The sequence below is a fragment of the Drosophila santomea genome, chromosome 2L (genome assembly GCF_016746245.2).
Source record: "Drosophila santomea strain STO CAGO 1482 chromosome 2L, Prin_Dsan_1.1, whole genome shotgun sequence".
NCBI lineage: Eukaryota > Metazoa > Arthropoda > Insecta > Diptera > Drosophilidae > Drosophila > Drosophila santomea.
In genome coordinates this window covers 5,298,464-5,315,202 of record NC_053016.2, presented here as the reverse complement: position 1 = coordinate 5,315,202, position 16,739 = coordinate 5,298,464, and the positions used below count along the sequence as shown (strand labels likewise).

Here is a 16,739-nt window from a genome sequence, read left to right as displayed (position 1 = left end):
CATAACATAACATATTTGTTTAGATATTTAGTTAACCAACCATATGCTCACTTAAAACTAATAAGAGGGAAATTAAGTCAAACTTAATTAGATTCCACACAAGTCTTAATTATTTCTGCCTTTGATCTGGCCCAAAAACACATAGATACGCATTGTGGTTGCCGAATAATTGCATTTAAAGCCCTTCACTTTTCAAATAGGTCATAAAAGGCCACCACCTCCCCCCAGTGTCAACCACTGAACTCACCTGTAACCAGGAGAAGGTGAGAAGAGCTTTGAGCTCGCTTTTAGAATTCCTCTTTTCGGCTTGCCTATTTTCCGGTATTTGATTATCTAATTCATTGATGGTTCGAGATTCGCTTAATTGACTTATTGCCGCTGAAATTTGCACTCGCGAGAGTATCTCAAAGATGCGGTTGTATCTTACAGATGTGAATTTATCTCGAAGATGCGATGCGGTGCGAACTGATGCGATGCCCTTACGCGACTGAATTTCGGTGTGTTTGGTGCTCGGTGCTTTTTGGACTTCGGTATGTTTCCTATTCGGATTTTTCGGTGTCCATCGGCTCTTTGTTCTCTCCGCTCGCAGTTGTTGTTGTTGCTCCTGGAGGGCAAACAATTTGTGTCTTTGTGGGACAACCAGCAAACAAAAGCACCAGGAAACTGAATCAAAATAAATGCCTTAAATAATTGATGGCATTCCCAATGACGGCCGTATGCGATTCGCCCATGTACATAATCAAATTGTTGTTAATCGGTAATTTGACTTAGTTTTCCAATTCAAGTGTAAACTTTGTTTAAAACATAATTGAAGACTAACGTTTTATTCGCGACGCGCCGGAGAATCGGTTGAAAATTACACTGAGAAATGGAGACGTCCACTCCGCTGGTTGACTCGAACTGGATTGAAAAGCTGCCAGCTGCCAGCCGCTTGCCGCCTTTAATTCCTCCCAAAAGAGAGTGGAAAGCCGAGAGACAGAGAGAAAGTGTCCAAAAAGTTCCATTTGTGTGGTGCGTCTTCCATTGACACCCTTTTTCCCTTTTCGGTGGCTTCGCCTGTTCCACTGCCACTTGTTCCGCTCTGGCACTCTCTCTGGATTTGTCCAGCTGATTGCCCCTTCCAGGAGCTTCGACGGCCCCCAGTATCTGATAGTATCTTCTGGATAACGGGTTCATGCCCGTCAGCTGATTGAGTTCCCTATATTGCCCTTATATTTTGCAGCATTTCATAGAATTTGAATATAAATGTTAAAGATATGGTACGTATTGTAGAAATTGTAACAACCATTTTTAATAGTAACATAAGACTTTTCCAAGAACGTGCGTTAGCTTGTTTGAAACTCTGTAAGAATAATAATTTTATTGGGAATAATTTTGAAAAAAAACTATTTAAATTTTTTCCAATTTACATAGCTTTACTTTATAGATCCTTTAATTTAGAAAATCTACCTCAGTGCGGCAGTGTATCAAATTGTTGTTAACACATTTAAAGCTGCGAACATCCTTATCTCTGGAAGTAGTAACTATTTTGATTGGGAGAGTGCGGGAGCTTTTTCTTCCAGTCCCAAAGCTTTGCCAAAGCACCGTTCAAGAAAGAGTAATTGCCACCGAGCTTTTCTCCAGCGAAGCGGCTACCAGGAGCTTTTACTCAACTTACTCAACAGCAGTGAAAACGCGGTGCAGTTGTTGTTGTTTCCCCGTTCGACTTCTGTTCGCCACATCTGCTCGCGTTTCATTGATGCCCAAATATAGGTCAACAATTTGTTCGAGAGTGGGTTGCTGTGTGGTTGGGTGGTTGGTTGTCTTGCGGGGGGTGGTGGGAGTTGGAAGTGTTACATCGCCAACTGAATTATCAGTGTCAGCGAGCGAGTGCAGCGGTAGATGCGAGGCTGCTATCTGAGGAACACGGCAAACATTGTAAATTGCTCGCCTGACGATGATTGCTTGGGGTTCACCTCGCAACTGGCAACTGGCAACTCAGAACAAATTGGCCGACATTGCGCATACGCCGCGTTATCGGCGTGGAATTTATGACGGCACACTCGCACAGCCTTGTGTTCATGTCCTTTGGCCAGCCGCCGCCGACTTTAATTGAATTTTTATGCGCCACCAGCAATCCGCGAAATGTCAGAGGAAAGTGAAAAGTCTTTGCTGTCTTCTTCGGCCCTTCTTTAATTTTTCTATGCAGAGAGAACAATCAAACTGCAGATAAAAGACTTTACAAGTTTTTGTAATAGCTTGTTAGCCTTTGGAAATTGGAATTCTAGTTCTAGAGGAATGTAGTAGAAAGTACAAGTAACTTCCCTAAAATTTTGCAATTAAACATTCACATTCTTAAGAACATTTAATGACCTTTGTATTGATACATATTTTAATTGTTGTGAATATACAGCACCTGATTTTATTCTCAGTGCAAAGCCACCTTGGGCTCTTTCTTTGCTTCTGTCCGCCGACGGATTAGTGACGTCCGAAATTGGGTCAAAAGCTGAGTTCGCTCAGCTGGCTAAGCTGCCCCGGCTCGTCCGCATGTTGCTCCTGCTAAGCACACTCGCAGGATAATCCTAATTGCGCTTTTAAGGCGCAACTCTCGCCCCCTCTCCCCGCGAGCTTTGCATGTGGGTTCGTTGCATTCCGCCAAGGACTCGCTATCGCTGCGAAAGGAAGAAAAGCCGTGGGGGATTAGTGCTTGCTGCTGGCTGGATTGGCAGCCACATCCTTTTGCGCCCGGGAAAGTCACACCCCAGATGCCGCAGATACTCGCGTCTTCCGATAAGTTTCGCCGGCACGTGCCATACGTGCCATACGTATGCTGCCCCCATGGGCACCTGCAATTTATTACAGCCACTTGAAGCTGTTCCCTCGCTTATCGTCAAAATAATCTACTGACAACGATGACGTTGCGGCCAAACGAAATGCCAAGGGAGGGGGCCAAAATTTAGTATCAACGAGAAAAATGTGAAATCCAGTCAGTCTGACGGCTCACCAATCGCTGGTCTGCTAGTAGAGTACTTAAAGATACATTCGATAATCTGTTCTAACATGAAATTGCTTTAAAAGCAGACTCTGTAGTGTTGGTATTTAGTGAGCACGACGTAAAAGCAAGCGACCACATGTCGTATGAGTAATATTTGCGTTAGAGCTAATGCGTTAACAAATATGATAAATTCAATTGAATTAATAAGACTATACATTTTATTTACAATAGGACTAGCCAGCACTTGCACTTCAGGTGAAGTAAATTTTGTTTATTTGCCACAAGTAGTATCTCGTCTACTGGTTGCTGAATAAACAAACCCATTCAATTATGATTATAACGCTTAACAAATTACCGAAGTAGATGACAAACGCTGTCGCTGCGACCGATAGGCAAACAGCGTTGCGAATGACGAATTTCAAGAATTGTTAAACTATTCGACTCTGTAATCTTTGTTGAAATCGAAATTTATGGATCGAAAACAATGCGTGGGGTGAAAGGGAGAAATTTCACAGAAATGTTGGTTTTTTCTCTGGAAAGCTATTTTCCAAAGAGACAGCTGGCTGTGATATTTATATCAATAATATGAACTGCGTAGTACATTTTTATATTTTCTTTATTACCGAAGCCATTGACAATTTAAAATTGATTTATCAATTTGATTGTCAGACAATGAGTTAACAATAAAAAAAGATTCATTGATGTAGAAAGCGAAAACAAACTACACAGTATTCACTTAATACCCAAAGTAAATGTTATTTGAGTAATTTATATATTATATTTTAATTCACATCTTAGTTAAAATACTCTCAATATTTCTAAATTAAATTATTCAAAAACTTAAGAACCTATTCCTTACAAAAGTTAACTGTTAAGGCCAAATTGAAACGGTCATGATATGAGTTCTAATACCACATGTTGGTACTTTCCCTCAATCGCAATAGAACGACTCTGGCCATTCCTCATAGCTGGGTACTTCAGATTGCATTATATTTTTATTAGCTTGCGTTATCCACGGGGCTAGGAACACTCATGATCAATCACATGACTCATGGGCAGGGTCAGTTATGGTGTTTTTCGCATGTAAGCCAATGTGCAGCTCATGGTTAGATGGTTAGATAAGCAGCGATTTGCGAGATACACGATTATACGGCTAATCATGACGTATGCAAAATGCATGTGGTATGGTGAGCATACGGCATATCCCTTGGAAGCCGAATTCATACTGTGCTGAGAGCGCCGCCATATGGAGACAGGGACGATAAGGGACGCCAAAAAGCATTCAATATTCATTATCAGGCGAGATAACAGTTGGCAATACTCACTACGCCAGCCGAATCGTTCGAGGGCCCCGTTAAGCAGAGCCCAGACGTTTGCGAGACTCCGAACCGAACAGAACTACAGAAAACTTCGATTAAAAAACGGCTGTGGCAACAGAACCGAAATCTTTGGGCAAATATTTGCCAATTAGGAACCGTCGACGGCGCGTGTGTCTGTGAAGTGGGGTGAAGTGAAATTGGCCAGGCCAAAAAGGCAAAAAAAAAAAAACAACCAGCCATGTCCGAATTTGTGCGGCAACATGTAAGTGCGAATCTTAAAACCGTACGCGTATAGCTAGACTTCCTGGTTGTCGTGGCAGTTTTTCCCATCCATTCGCTCTGGTTATCAGAAAATTACTATGATAACCGAATCGTTTTATCACACTTCTTTGGCACAACTCCGCTTTATGCCCATCATGGGTCTCATTTTAATTTTAAACTTCCCTTCTCTTATCACCTACACTCACCTACACGTGTGGTGTTAATTGGAATGTAGTAATACCTGTGATTATGGGCATAAAGTATTTACGAGCAGGTAGCCCAACAAAAGATTGTGTCCGTCACGAGCTCAAATATGTCTCGAGTTTGATTTGCAGAATACAACCAAAAATAGCACTCTATAAATGCCACATACTTCCTCGCAGAGCAAATGTCTTATCGAAATCTAAGCCAATTATCGATTGAGTTTAGTCGCTCCAGGAAGAGAGATAGGAAAAAGCTCAATAAAAGCCTTTGGCCTAAAGTAAACTCTAAGCAGCTTTGCTAAGAATGCATTGCCCTTGATTAAGTTGTTCATATCAGTTCTATTTGTTTGTATGCTCTAGTTCTACTAAGAATTATATTAAACACCCATTAGCCGACTAATTGTTGAAATATTTACGATAACTCGCAGTTATGATTCATTGTTGAAGGGGGTGATCTCATGGTCAAACACTTTAGTCTGAGCGACTGATTTTCGATTAGTATTTATGGCGAAAGGAAAGTTCTAAATTACAAAGAGATCGATTTTTTATTGCAGGTGCTCATGTCATTTTGGGGAAATAGGTGATGGGTGACATCAACTGATTTGGCTTCTATTGGTATTTAATCTTATCTTGAAGTAGATAAGCAAGGTCGTAGAAGATCGATGGCAAGAAATCAAACTTCCTAGCTTACGTAGATTAAATGTATTTGAAAAATTTCTGCACTTCGTGGTGACCCCTACGTTTTTTGGCAATTATTACTTGTTTGGCTCTCATGTCATGTAGTCTCATTCTGTTCACAGTTTAATTCCGAAATACCGATAAAACCTTTTGTGTATCGGCATTCCGCCGATAGATAAGATAACGCCGCGCAACAACTACTTTTATTTGCAAATGTTGGCTACCGTTTGCTTTCATTACGTTTATTTTATTCACCTATTTCTAAAGCAATTTATATAAAGCACACAAAGCAAAGTCTTTGAAATTCGCCTGGGTGTGGCAAAGCTATAAATTATATCTATATTTCATTGGATATTAAAGAGTCCATCGGGTAAATTACTTAACAACGCATTGGATACCTATCTGATTTCTTATCGGGGTTCTAAAATCGATTAAATTAGGAGCCATATAGTAAAGCATCGAGTATAAGTATTTTTCTTTCCAAAGTTTATAAGTTAAGAAGTAATAGTCAAAGTATAAAGTTGAAAGTTCGCTGATCTCTGCCCCAATAAATGTGTCATATTAAGATAAGCTCCTATATGGTTTTCAGCCTTTATTGTTCACTTTATAAACAGTACCGAATTTAAATTTATAAACTCCCAATGAGGAATTTATTCCGCTCCGCTGTGTAATAAGTTCTTATCAGTATTTACATTGCAGATATGACCCACTACCACTTAACAATAAAACGTTTTTAAATTGCCTCTGTGTTGATATTGGGCATGTTAGATTTTGATGGCAATTAAATTAAGTCCATGACTTTAATCTCTGTTATTTTGTGTTTTCATCGATACAGGGCGAGTATGTGTGGGTGAAGCCGCAGAATACTACCAGCGAATTCGCAGTGCCCTTTGGGGCTCGAATTGTGCGAACGGAGAAAACGCAGACACTGGTTTGCGATGATCGGAACAAACAGTTCTGGGTGCCAGCGGGGGATGTCCTGAAGGCCATGCATATCACCTCCCAGGAGGATGTGGAGGATATGATCACTTTGGGCGACCTACAGGAGTATACTATACTGAGGAACCTACAGAACCGATATGCCAAGCAATTAATTTATGTGAGTTTACCAGAATTTACTTAACAAGTTGCCTAGCTAACTATCTATAAATATTTGTAGACCTACACAGGCTCCATGTTGGTGGCCATCAATCCCTACCAGATTCTGCCCATCTACACGAATCGCGAGATACAGCTGTACCGAAACAAGTCGCTAGCTGAACTACCTCCTCACATTTTCGCCATTAGTGACAATGCCTTTCAGAGACTGCAAAGACTTAAGGAGAACCAGTGTGTGGTGATCAGCGGGGAGTCGGGTGCCGGGAAGACGGAGAGCACCAAGCTGATCCTTCAGTATCTGGCCGCAATTAGTGGCAAACACTCGTGGATCGAGCAGCAGATTATAGAGGCCAATCCCATTATGGAGGCCTTTGGCAATGCCAAGACTGTGCGGAATGACAACTCTTCGAGGTTCGGAAAGTACATCGAGATCAGATTCACGCCACAGGGCGCCATTCAGGGAGCTAGAATCCAGCAGTATCTTCTGGAAAAATCCCGAATCGTTTTCCAGAGTCGCGATGAGCGCAACTATCACATTTTCTACTGCATGTTGGCGGGACTTTCAGCTCCGGAGAGGGAGCGTCTAAAGCTGCAGGAGCAATCGCCGAGTCAGTACCATTACTTGGCCCAAGGAGGATGCTTTACTTTGCCCGGCAGAGGAGATGCCAAGGATTTTGCCGACATCCGAGCGGCCATGAAGGTGCTTTCCTTCAAGCCGGAGGAAGTGTGGAGCATTCTGAGTTTATTGGCGGCTATTTTGCACCTGGGCAACCTTAGATTCACCGCCACCGAGGTGGCCAATCTGGCAACGGCTGAGATAGACGACACACCGAATCTACAGAGAGTGGCCCAACTACTGGGAATACCCATATCTGCTCTTAACGCCGCTCTGACGCAAAGAACGATCTTTGTGCATGGTGAGCACGTGACCACCAGCTTGTCCAAGGAAGCGGCTATTGAGGGTCGCGATGCTTTTGTTAAATCATTGTACGATGGCATTTTTGTGCGCATTGTGCGAAGGATCAATGAGACCATAAACAAACAAGTGGATCAGCCCATGAATAGCATAGGTGTTCTCGATATCTTCGGGTTCGAGAACTTTGACAATAACAGCTTTGAACAGCTGTGCATTAACTATGCCAACGAAAATCTACAGCAATTTTTCGTGGGACACATCTTCAAGGTAAGTAATCAAAAAAAAAAAACGTTGTTTGAAAGTTACTAACCAAAGGTTTCCCGCAGATGGAGCAGGATGAGTACCAGAACGAGCATATCAACTGGCAGCACATCGAGTTCCAGGATAATCAGCAAATCCTGGATCTGATTGGCATGAAACCCATGAACCTGATGTCCCTCATTGACGAGGAGTCCAAATTTCCCAAGGGCACTGATCAAACGCTGCTCGAAAAGCTCCACGTTCAGCATGGTAATCGATCTATTTACGTGAAAGGAAAAACCACCCAAACTTCTCTGTTTGGCATCCGTCATTATGCCGGCGTCGTAATGTACAATCCGCTGGGCTTCCTCGAAAAGAACAGGGATTCATTCAGCGGAGATTTAAGGACTCTGGTTCAGCGATCTGCCAATAAGTTTCTGGTGGACATATTCCCCCACGAAATGCCCATGGATACGACCAAGAAGCAGCCCACTTTGTGCGTGAAGTTCAGGAACTCGCTGGACATGCTGATGCGCACTTTGTCGCAGGCACATCCCTACTTTATCCGTTGCATCAAGCCCAATGAATACAAGGAGCCAAAGGTGAGTGTAGTTAAAATACTTTTTTTTTAAATTATTTTATTTAAGGATGTAGTATTTGTTAACTCTTTTATAACCAACTTATGTTCTGCACTTCTCCCTTAGAACTTTGACAAGGAGCTGTGTGTGAGACAGTTGCGCTACTCGGGCATGATGGAGACGGCTCGCATTCGAAGGGCGGGCTACCCGATCCGCCACGCCTACCGCGCCTTCGTGGAGAGATACCGCCTCCTGGTGCCGCCGGTGGGACCTTTGGAGAAGTGTGACTGCCGCAAGGTGGCGCGGCAGATCTGTGAGGTTGCCCTACCTGCCGACTCCGATCGCCAGTATGGCAAGACAAAGCTGTTCCTGCGGGACGAGGACGACGCCCGTTTGGAACTGCAGCGGTCGCAGGTGATGCTCAAGAGCATCGTGACCATTCAGCGCGGTATCAGGCGGGTCTTGTTCCGACGTTATCTGAAGAGATACCGCGAGGCCATCATTACGGTTCAGAGATATTGGCGGGGTCGACTGCAGCGGCGTAAGTACCAGGTAATGCGGCAGGGATTCCATCGCCTGGGAGCCTGTATAGCTGCCCAGCAGTTGACCACCAAGTTCACAATGGTCAGATGTCGAACCATTAAGCTGCAGGCCCTGAGTCGGGGCTATCTGGTGCGCAAGGACTTCCAGGACAAGTTGCTGGAGAGGCGAAAGCAGCAGCAGCTGAAGAAGGAGGAGTTGCTCAAGTTGGCCAAGCTGAAGGAAGCAGAGGAACTGCTGAGACTGCAGCAACTGAAGGAGCAGCAGGAGAAAGAACAACGAGAGCAGCAGGAGAAACGATTGCAGGAGGAGCAGAGACTCAAGGCCGAGGCAACCGCCCGCAACGCCTTGGCCATGGCTGCAGTGCAGCAGAAGAGGAGATCTCGGCCCTTGAAGCCAGAGGCTCCCAAGGCACCAACTCTGCAAGCCCGCAACTCCCTGCCACCACCACCCACCACATTGATAGTAGCTGCACCACTACCCACTCGACCGGCCAGTGCCGCCAACAGAATTAATACGATACCCGAGAGTCCTGGCACCACCATTGATGTGGAGACCTCCAAGCAAATGGTGGACGATGTGTTCCGCTTCCTGAACGACGAACCCGATGTGAGTGGTCCTCTGGGGCCGAATGTCAAAGAGAAGTCTATGATGTTCGAGCAGGCACTGCGCCTGCGCAGAGATGTGCCCACCAAGCTCCTTTCCCGCCCGGTCAACTATTATGAGGCGGCGCCTCGGAAGATTGTCAACCAGACCCGCCTCTAGTAGCGAATCAGGCTGGGACTGAAATAGATCCGAACAAACTAGACACTCGTAGCCATGGCTAATACTATTACGGCTGGAGCTGGCCACTCTTAATGGTACTTCTGATCGGTACGATTGGTTAAGGTCTTTAAAAGCGCTTCTAACTTACAATTATCCACGCAAATCTGTAAATAAATCATTTTTTTTACAAACTTCAGTCAAAAGAGCATGTATATTTGATAAAAAGCGTTTGCCACATTTTCCAACTATTACAAAAATATTTTACTTGCTAATGGCGACATAACATATCTTTAATGACTATACGATATTATCGACTTAACTTTATTTCCAAACGAATAGTACCAACATACTGATCAGTACACATCCAGAGTTTCGTCCAGTCCAACGACATAGATTAGCTTTGGCTTCAAATTTTACCATCCTTTTGATTTTGGGGCGCCTTTTGGGTTCCTTTTTAATGTACAAATCTAATATCTAAGTACAGTAAATGTCGGCTTGTATATAAACACATATATCTTGGCTTGTGATTGCGTTTTGTTACATTTTCCCTACTTCTAAATGTATCATATTTATTAAACACTGTAAATAAAACTCTCTAAGGCAACTATAGACATTAATGCGCATTTCGTTAGTGTGTTTACTCGTCTGCGTTGGTTGTGGTTGTATGGTAATGGGGTAAATTCGAACTCCCTAATCCGGCTTTTGTGCTTTATGTCCACGTCCAGTGAGTGTCCCACCTCATATCCGCACCTTCGGATTGCTTTTCACCATTATACTCGAAAAAAACCTGAGTGAGTCATCAGTACTTATTAAAATTTGACAATGGACATGAATAGTCCAAGTGGCGTACAAGGGCATTTAAACGCAATCTTGATTAGAATAAATTAATTTCTGTCAATAGATAGGCACACAAGCGATTTTATTTTTGCGATTTTTGTGTACTTAAACCTACCTGATTACTAGGCCTTGTTTTATATAATGTTCTGCAGGCTTCAACGATTTTTATTTAAAGAAAGTTAATACATTAATTTTGTTACAAAGTGATATTGCTTAATGTCACCAAGGGTTTATTAAACTTTTATTGCATTAATTTTAATGTATTTATTTAAAGACTATTTAGAGTCTTTTCAATTTTAAGAGGACCACTAAAGATCTTTATTTCTTTTATGGAGCATTTTTATAACACCATAAAATGAGATTATCAGGAAGCTAATTTATGAGCCAATTTCCTTACCTTTTCTTTCATATTTCCTTTAGAAAGATAATTTCCTAAGGGTTTTTCCTTTACAAAAAAATCAAATTTAGCTTATACTTGACCTCAAAGCAAGTAACGAAAACATAAATAAAACCATCCGCGCCCACCCGCACCAAAGTGTATTTTTATTGAACAAAATTTTAAATTCAAACAATTTTCCTCGTCCAACCATTTTTTTTAGAACGCAGATCCATGTCGTGTCGTCTTTAGTCAGTAACTAAATGGGGACAAAACAAATTTTCGCGGCGAGACCCGAGTCCAGAGTTTTTCAAAGCGTGGCCAACACCAATCGCTATCAGGTGGCGGCAGAAGTTTAAAACAAATACCAAATGATAAATGAAATAAAACGGGATCGTAAATAATCGCCGCCAACCTTATCGCTCTGGCATATCTTCGGGTGCAGCATACTAGTACTACCAATGGTCGCACTTCCCTCACCAACCAGTTGATATTTATAAAAGCTTACGAGTAAAGCACCTTTCGATAAGTGGCACTCAGATTACAGGTGTCGAAATAAATAATACGGCAGTATTATAAACAGGTATAAGAGATCGAGAGTAGGGAGAGTGATTCTTTGGTGTTTGAAACTTTGTTTACCCTGTAAATAAACACACTTCTTCTATATACTATTTGCAGGCAGCGCTGAGGAGACTCAACAACCTCTCCTCTGGAGATACCATACGGCTACCCAAATCGGTGCCGAATAAAATCGACACCTCGGACTTTAGTTACTTGAAATATGCGGCAACTTACTTCGGTGGTGGCGCCACTGCGCAGCACGAAAGAAAACCTCTGAAGGAATCTTTGCTAAAACATGAACAGCCCCTGGATGAGATGGCCTCGAAGGTAAGATCTGGAAAGTAAGCACATGTAGGAGTACAATTTACATTTAATTATAGGCCATTTGGTTGACTATACTCCGCTTCATGGGCGACTTGCCGGATGTTGTTTCCTCTCCTTCTCTTCACTCATTCGATAATGAAAACCTGATGAGTGATTTGGCATGCCTCTTGAACACTCCCGATTCTTATAAGCCTCGCTTGTTTGTGCGTCAATCCCAAAGACGCATCCCAAAGCCTTTGGCTAACGGCGAAAAGGAAGCTCAGGAATTCTATCAACACTGGCTTAGCATTCCCACCAGCCACCTGGAGAAACTCCACTTCATCATAGGTCACGGCATTATAAAGAACAGCTTACGGTATGTTTCCATATGAAGTTGAGATCTTCCCTCGAAGTTAAGATCTTTATTGCAGAGACGAAATCCTGGCCCAGATCTGCAAGCAGCTATATCTGAACCCAAGTCGGAGCTCCTACTCCCGCGGATGGTTGCTCCTTTCGCTGTGCCTCAGCTGCTTTCCACCCAGCCAAGAGTTTGAGCCCCACTTGCGCAGCTTCATGAAGCAGGGAACAGCGCAACTGCAGGCCACTCCTTCCCTGCAGCGATTGGAGAGAACTCTGGTGAATGGACCACGCTGCCAGCCACCCTCCTTGTTCGAACTCCACGCAATCCGTGGTCGCCAGCCGCTTAAGTTGGACATTCATCTGATGGATGGTCAGCAGCGAAGATTGCAGGTGGATGCGGCCAGCACAGCCCGAGAGGCAGTCCATCAACTATGTCAGGGTATGGGACTAGCCGACACCTTTGGCTTCGGATTGGTAATGTCATTGAATGGCAAGCTAATGCCGCTGGGCGCTGGTCAGGAGCATGTCCTTGATGCCATTTCAGAGTGCGAGCAACGCCAGCTAGATGCACCTTGGAAGCTGCACCTGCGGAAGGAAATGTTTGCCACTTGGTATGATCCCTCGGTGGACTCCAAGGCCACCCAGCTAATATACAAGCAAATCCTAAACGGGTTGAAGTGCGGAGAGTATCGCTGTCGCTCCGAGAAGGACATAGCAATGGTGTGCGCTCTGGCCTGCTTTGTGGAGCATGGACCCGGGGACATCCTTCGATTGAAGCCATCGGAGATCACTGCTTTTGTTCCAAGCGATCTTCTGGCGCCCGGCGAGCGAGCCATTGAGAACTGGAGTCGCCTTATAGCTGTCACCTACGAGAAGAGCTCCTATGTCAAAGAAGAACAGAAGGACCTACTTTTGGAGGCCCAAAAGAGAGCCAAGGAGGATATATGTCTCTTTGCTCATCTCTCTTGGCCTATGAGGCACTCCCGGCTGTTTGAAGTAGTTCGCAAAGAGGGACCAAAACTGCAGAGTGATGACCTTATGCTGGGCATCAATTCCACTGGCCTTTTCCTCATCGACGAAACCGAACAAGTGCTGGCTTCCTGTTGCTTCAGCGAAGTGCTGAAGGTGCACATGGAATCGAATGACAAACTGCATATTATGACCTTCCAACACGTCAATTTTGTGCTGCAGTGCAGCGCAGCTCAGGATGCCAACGAGGTGATAAACTATATGCTGGATAATCTCCGTCAGCGTTCCAGCTACGGAGTAGCTCTCGATCAGGTCGTGCAGGAGGATCTGGAGGATTGTCTAGTGCTATCCGCCGGTGACCTCATCGAATTCGAGGCAGGTGTAACAGGTGCCCAGTTAATGGCTGGCAATGCACAAGCCTGCTACAGGGGCTGTGTCAATGGCCAGTGGGGTCAGTTTGCTGCCGGAAATGTGCGCGTTTTGGCCACCCTCTCTAAGCCGAGTGAAAAACTTCAGGATATCCTCCGGGAGGGTCGCTTTGCAGAGCCACCGAAACCAACACCAAGAGCCACCTACTCTCGTCGTCGTCAACACAATATCTCTCAGCTGGCTGAGAGCCAGTTTAGGGAGCCATTGGAGTAGGTATAACAACTAACTATAAAACTTAAATAACCATATGTTGTTATAGCTCCGATAAGGCTTCACTATCAACGTTTTCGCCTGAGCCACTGAAGGCTCCGCTGCTCAAAGCTGTGGCTAAGGTGCCGCCACTTTTCCAGCAGGCATTGGTTATGCACCATCATATTCTTAAGGTAGGACATGGATTAAATATAAGATAAATCTTATAGTTCTGATAACCATTACGTTCTGAACATACCATATAGTACATGGGCGACATAGCAAGGAGCAATCTGCCGGTGAACACGGACCTCATCTTCCAGCCAGCACTGCAGCATCCGCTGCTGTGTGACGAGCTCTACTGCCAGCTGATGAAGCAACTGAGCGATAATCCCTCCAGTGAAAGCGAGAAGCGGGGCTGGGACCTGCTTTACCTGGTCACTGGCTTGGTGGCTCCCAGTGTCTTGGTCATGCGCGAGCTGATCATCCTACTGCGCATGCGTGCTGACGCCCTCGCCGATGCCTGTCTGAAGCGACTGAAGCGATCCTTGGCCCAGGGCCAGCGAAAGCAGGCTCCACATCTCATTGAGGTTGAGGGAATTCAACAGCGCTGCCTGCACATCTACCACAAGATATATTTCCCCGACGATACAGTGGAGGCCTTCGAGATTGAATCGCACACCCGGGGAGCAGAGCTCATTGCGGATATAGCCCAGAGATTGGAGCTCAAATCACCTGTGGGGTATAGTATTTTTTTGAAAACAGGCGACAGGGTTTATGCAATGCCGGAGGAGGAGTTTGTCTTCGATTTCATCACTCAACTCATCTACTGGCTAAGACAGCAGAAGACCATACGCTCCATATCCGATGGCCACTACCAGCTGCACTTTATGAGGAAGTTGTGGTTGAACAACCATCCAGGCGAGGACCTCAATGGAGATGTGATCTTCAGCTATCCCCAAGAGCTGCACAAATACTTGAAGGGCTACTATCCCATCGATTGCGAGCAGGCCTCGCGTCTGGCAGTTCTTGTGTACAGTGCGGATCATGAAGTTAGCTTGCAGCGGCTGCCCGAGGTGCTGCCACGTTTAGTTCCTGAAGACCTCATACCGCTTCGAACGGTGGCCGAATGGAGGCAACAGATCCTGCCAAAGATCCATCGCGATCATTTGACCGAGGACCACGCCAAGCTGCTGTTTCTCCAAGAGCTCGCCCACTTCGCTTGCTTCGGTTCCACATTCTTTGTGGTGAAGCAACAAAATGACGATGCCCTGCCGGAAACGCTTTTAATTGCCATCAACAGCACAGGTTTCCATCTGCTAGATCCGCCTACTAAGGAGATCCTTCGCAGCTACGAGTACTCCCAGTTGGGAATTTGGAGCTCGGGCAAGAACCACTTCCACATTCGGTTCGGTAACATGATCGGAGCCGCAAAGCTGCTGTGCAGCACATCCCAAGGATACAAAATGGACGATTTGCTGGCCTCATATGTGAGGTATTTTAATGAACACGAATAAGTCATTTATGCGGTACAAATAAATCGTGCCTTTACAAGTAACCCAACTCCTTGGTCTTCTCAATCAAAGCCAGCATTCCAACCATTAGCTCCTCACAGTTGGGTAGGATCTGCACTGGTGGCAGGATAAAGCCGTATCGTCCCTTATCACGGTACTCGATTGTGTAGCCGATCTTCTTGCCCAGCTCGTTGAACACCCAGTCCACGGAGGTGCCAGTGGCCACATCTGTTTGAAGACGTCATATTTATGTAATCCATGCAAGTGCATTATGTGTTCGAGTTCAATTAATGCAATACTTACAAAGCACATCAGCTGTGGATCCATACTGGTAGACAGTTCCGTAAGGCAGGGCTTCAATGGCATCGGCAAAGGCCTTGCCAATGGTTAGGATATCATTGTAGTTTTCTGGGAACTCCTCCTTGGTGTGTCCGTAGGGCGAGAGCAGGTACTGTCCATATGAGTGGAAGGATATGTACACACTAATTTCGTCCTGGATTTTGGTCAGATACTCGGTCAAGGCCTTGGCCTCAGGCTCAGATCCAGGGGTATCCCCAGCAAAAGTCTCACTGCAGGGATTATTAGAGGCTCCATTGTTCTCCAGCCAATGGGAGTCAAAGTTCCGATTGGCATCAGCTCCAATGCAGGCATTCGTGGCATGTGGCTGACGTGTCTTGCGCCACATACGATCCTGTAATCGCATAGTGTTTTAAATATATATAAAATAGGTCTAATCATTCACTCACCTTTCTGTGTGAGTACTCAAAACCATCCACATTGAATACGGGTATTATGTGCCAATCGTAGTTATCGGCCAGATTCCGCACATCGGCATCCTCTGAGGTCAACAGCTGATTGATGAACCATGTGGCACTGGCCGAGGTTATCCACTCTCTGGCATGGATGTTGGACTCGATGAAAATGCCAGGATTGCCAGTCTTGTGCGAGATCTTGATGCCTCGAATGGTTCGCCCCTCGTAGGAGGTACCAACGATGAACTCTTCGGTCACCGAGGGATATGCCTTCAGAATCTCGTCCAGCCAGGCCTCAATCTCTTCTAGCTCATAGTACTTCGTCCAGCCAAAGGTGGCGCTATCTGCAGTTGGCGTGACTTGTTCCTCGTCGATACGCCTAAATGGGGATCCGATCGTTAACTTTATGGGCCCCAGTGAGCACGCACTAATGGTTAGCTAATCGAGGGATCTTATCGACTCGAGTGGCATTAACCCGTACGCGGTGTCGCATTCCACTACTTACTCTTGGACATTCTCGATCATAAGCTCGCTGCTGATGTTATTGAATTTGAGCAGCTCCTGGAAGTGGTTTAGTTGACCAGGACTAACCATAATATCAACCTGCTTACTACGCTCGTCATACTCCTTCCAAATGTTGTACTAAACACCAAAGAATTTTGTGGTATATGTCCTCAGATCTGGGGCAGTGAATAACTAACCTTCTTCGTCAGCTCGCCGATTTTCTCGATCGCAGCCAATTGAATTTGGTTCTGTATAGTGAGCTTGTATACCCTGAAGTTATCATAACGCTCTTTGGCCGCGTCCTTAAGGATCGCAGCACTTGTTAGAGCCACCAGCGTGGCGAGCAACCAAAGCAGACGCATTTTGAGCAAAG

The 16,739-nt window shown here is 44.9% G+C and overlaps 3 protein-coding genes across 5 annotated transcripts in view; 1 reads left to right on the top strand and 2 right to left on the bottom strand.

The window, feature by feature from the left end:
• The window catches only part of LOC120451306 (serine-rich adhesin for platelets), a 34,816-nt gene extending 33,960 nt beyond the window's left edge, over positions 1–856 (bottom strand). The window contains exon 1 of one of the 2 annotated variants that reach the window (XM_044006325.1): positions 248–856. The gene's annotated coding sequence lies outside the window, so the exon portion shown is untranslated. The remainder of the gene's footprint in view (positions 1–247) is intronic. The other variant, XM_044006329.1, reaches the window with a different exon arrangement.
• Positions 857–4,329: 3,473 nt separating this feature from the next.
• Positions 4,330–15,159, top strand: LOC120449584 (myosin-VIIa). 2 transcript variants are annotated; one of them, XM_039632149.2, is made up of 10 exons: positions 4,330–4,555; positions 6,271–6,534; positions 6,595–7,716; positions 7,776–8,291; positions 8,394–9,416; positions 11,464–11,673; positions 11,727–12,025; positions 12,081–13,616; positions 13,667–13,790; positions 13,863–15,159. In XM_039632149.2, the coding sequence occupies exons 1-10, from the start codon at positions 4,532–4,534 to the stop codon at positions 15,111–15,113; spliced, it is 6,369 nt and encodes a 2,122-aa protein (XP_039488083.1). In that variant the 5' UTR covers positions 4,330–4,531; the 3' UTR covers positions 15,114–15,159. The 2 variants fall into 2 exon arrangements, with proteins under 2 accessions (XP_039488083.1, XP_039488091.1); XM_039632157.2 differs by lacking the exons at positions 4,330–4,555; positions 6,271–6,534; positions 6,595–7,716; positions 7,776–8,291; positions 8,394–9,416 and adding an exon at positions 11,131–11,368.
• Positions 15,070–16,734, bottom strand: LOC120449599 (zinc carboxypeptidase). The gene is made up of 5 exons (XM_039632169.2): positions 16,564–16,734; positions 16,368–16,504; positions 15,857–16,241; positions 15,414–15,801; positions 15,070–15,338 (listed from the first exon to the last, which is right to left on the bottom strand). The coding sequence occupies exons 1-5, from the start codon at positions 16,726–16,728 to the stop codon at positions 15,145–15,147; spliced, it is 1,269 nt and encodes a 422-aa protein (XP_039488103.1). The 5' UTR covers positions 16,729–16,734; the 3' UTR covers positions 15,070–15,144.
• Between the last annotated feature and the right edge of the window lie 5 nt (positions 16,735–16,739).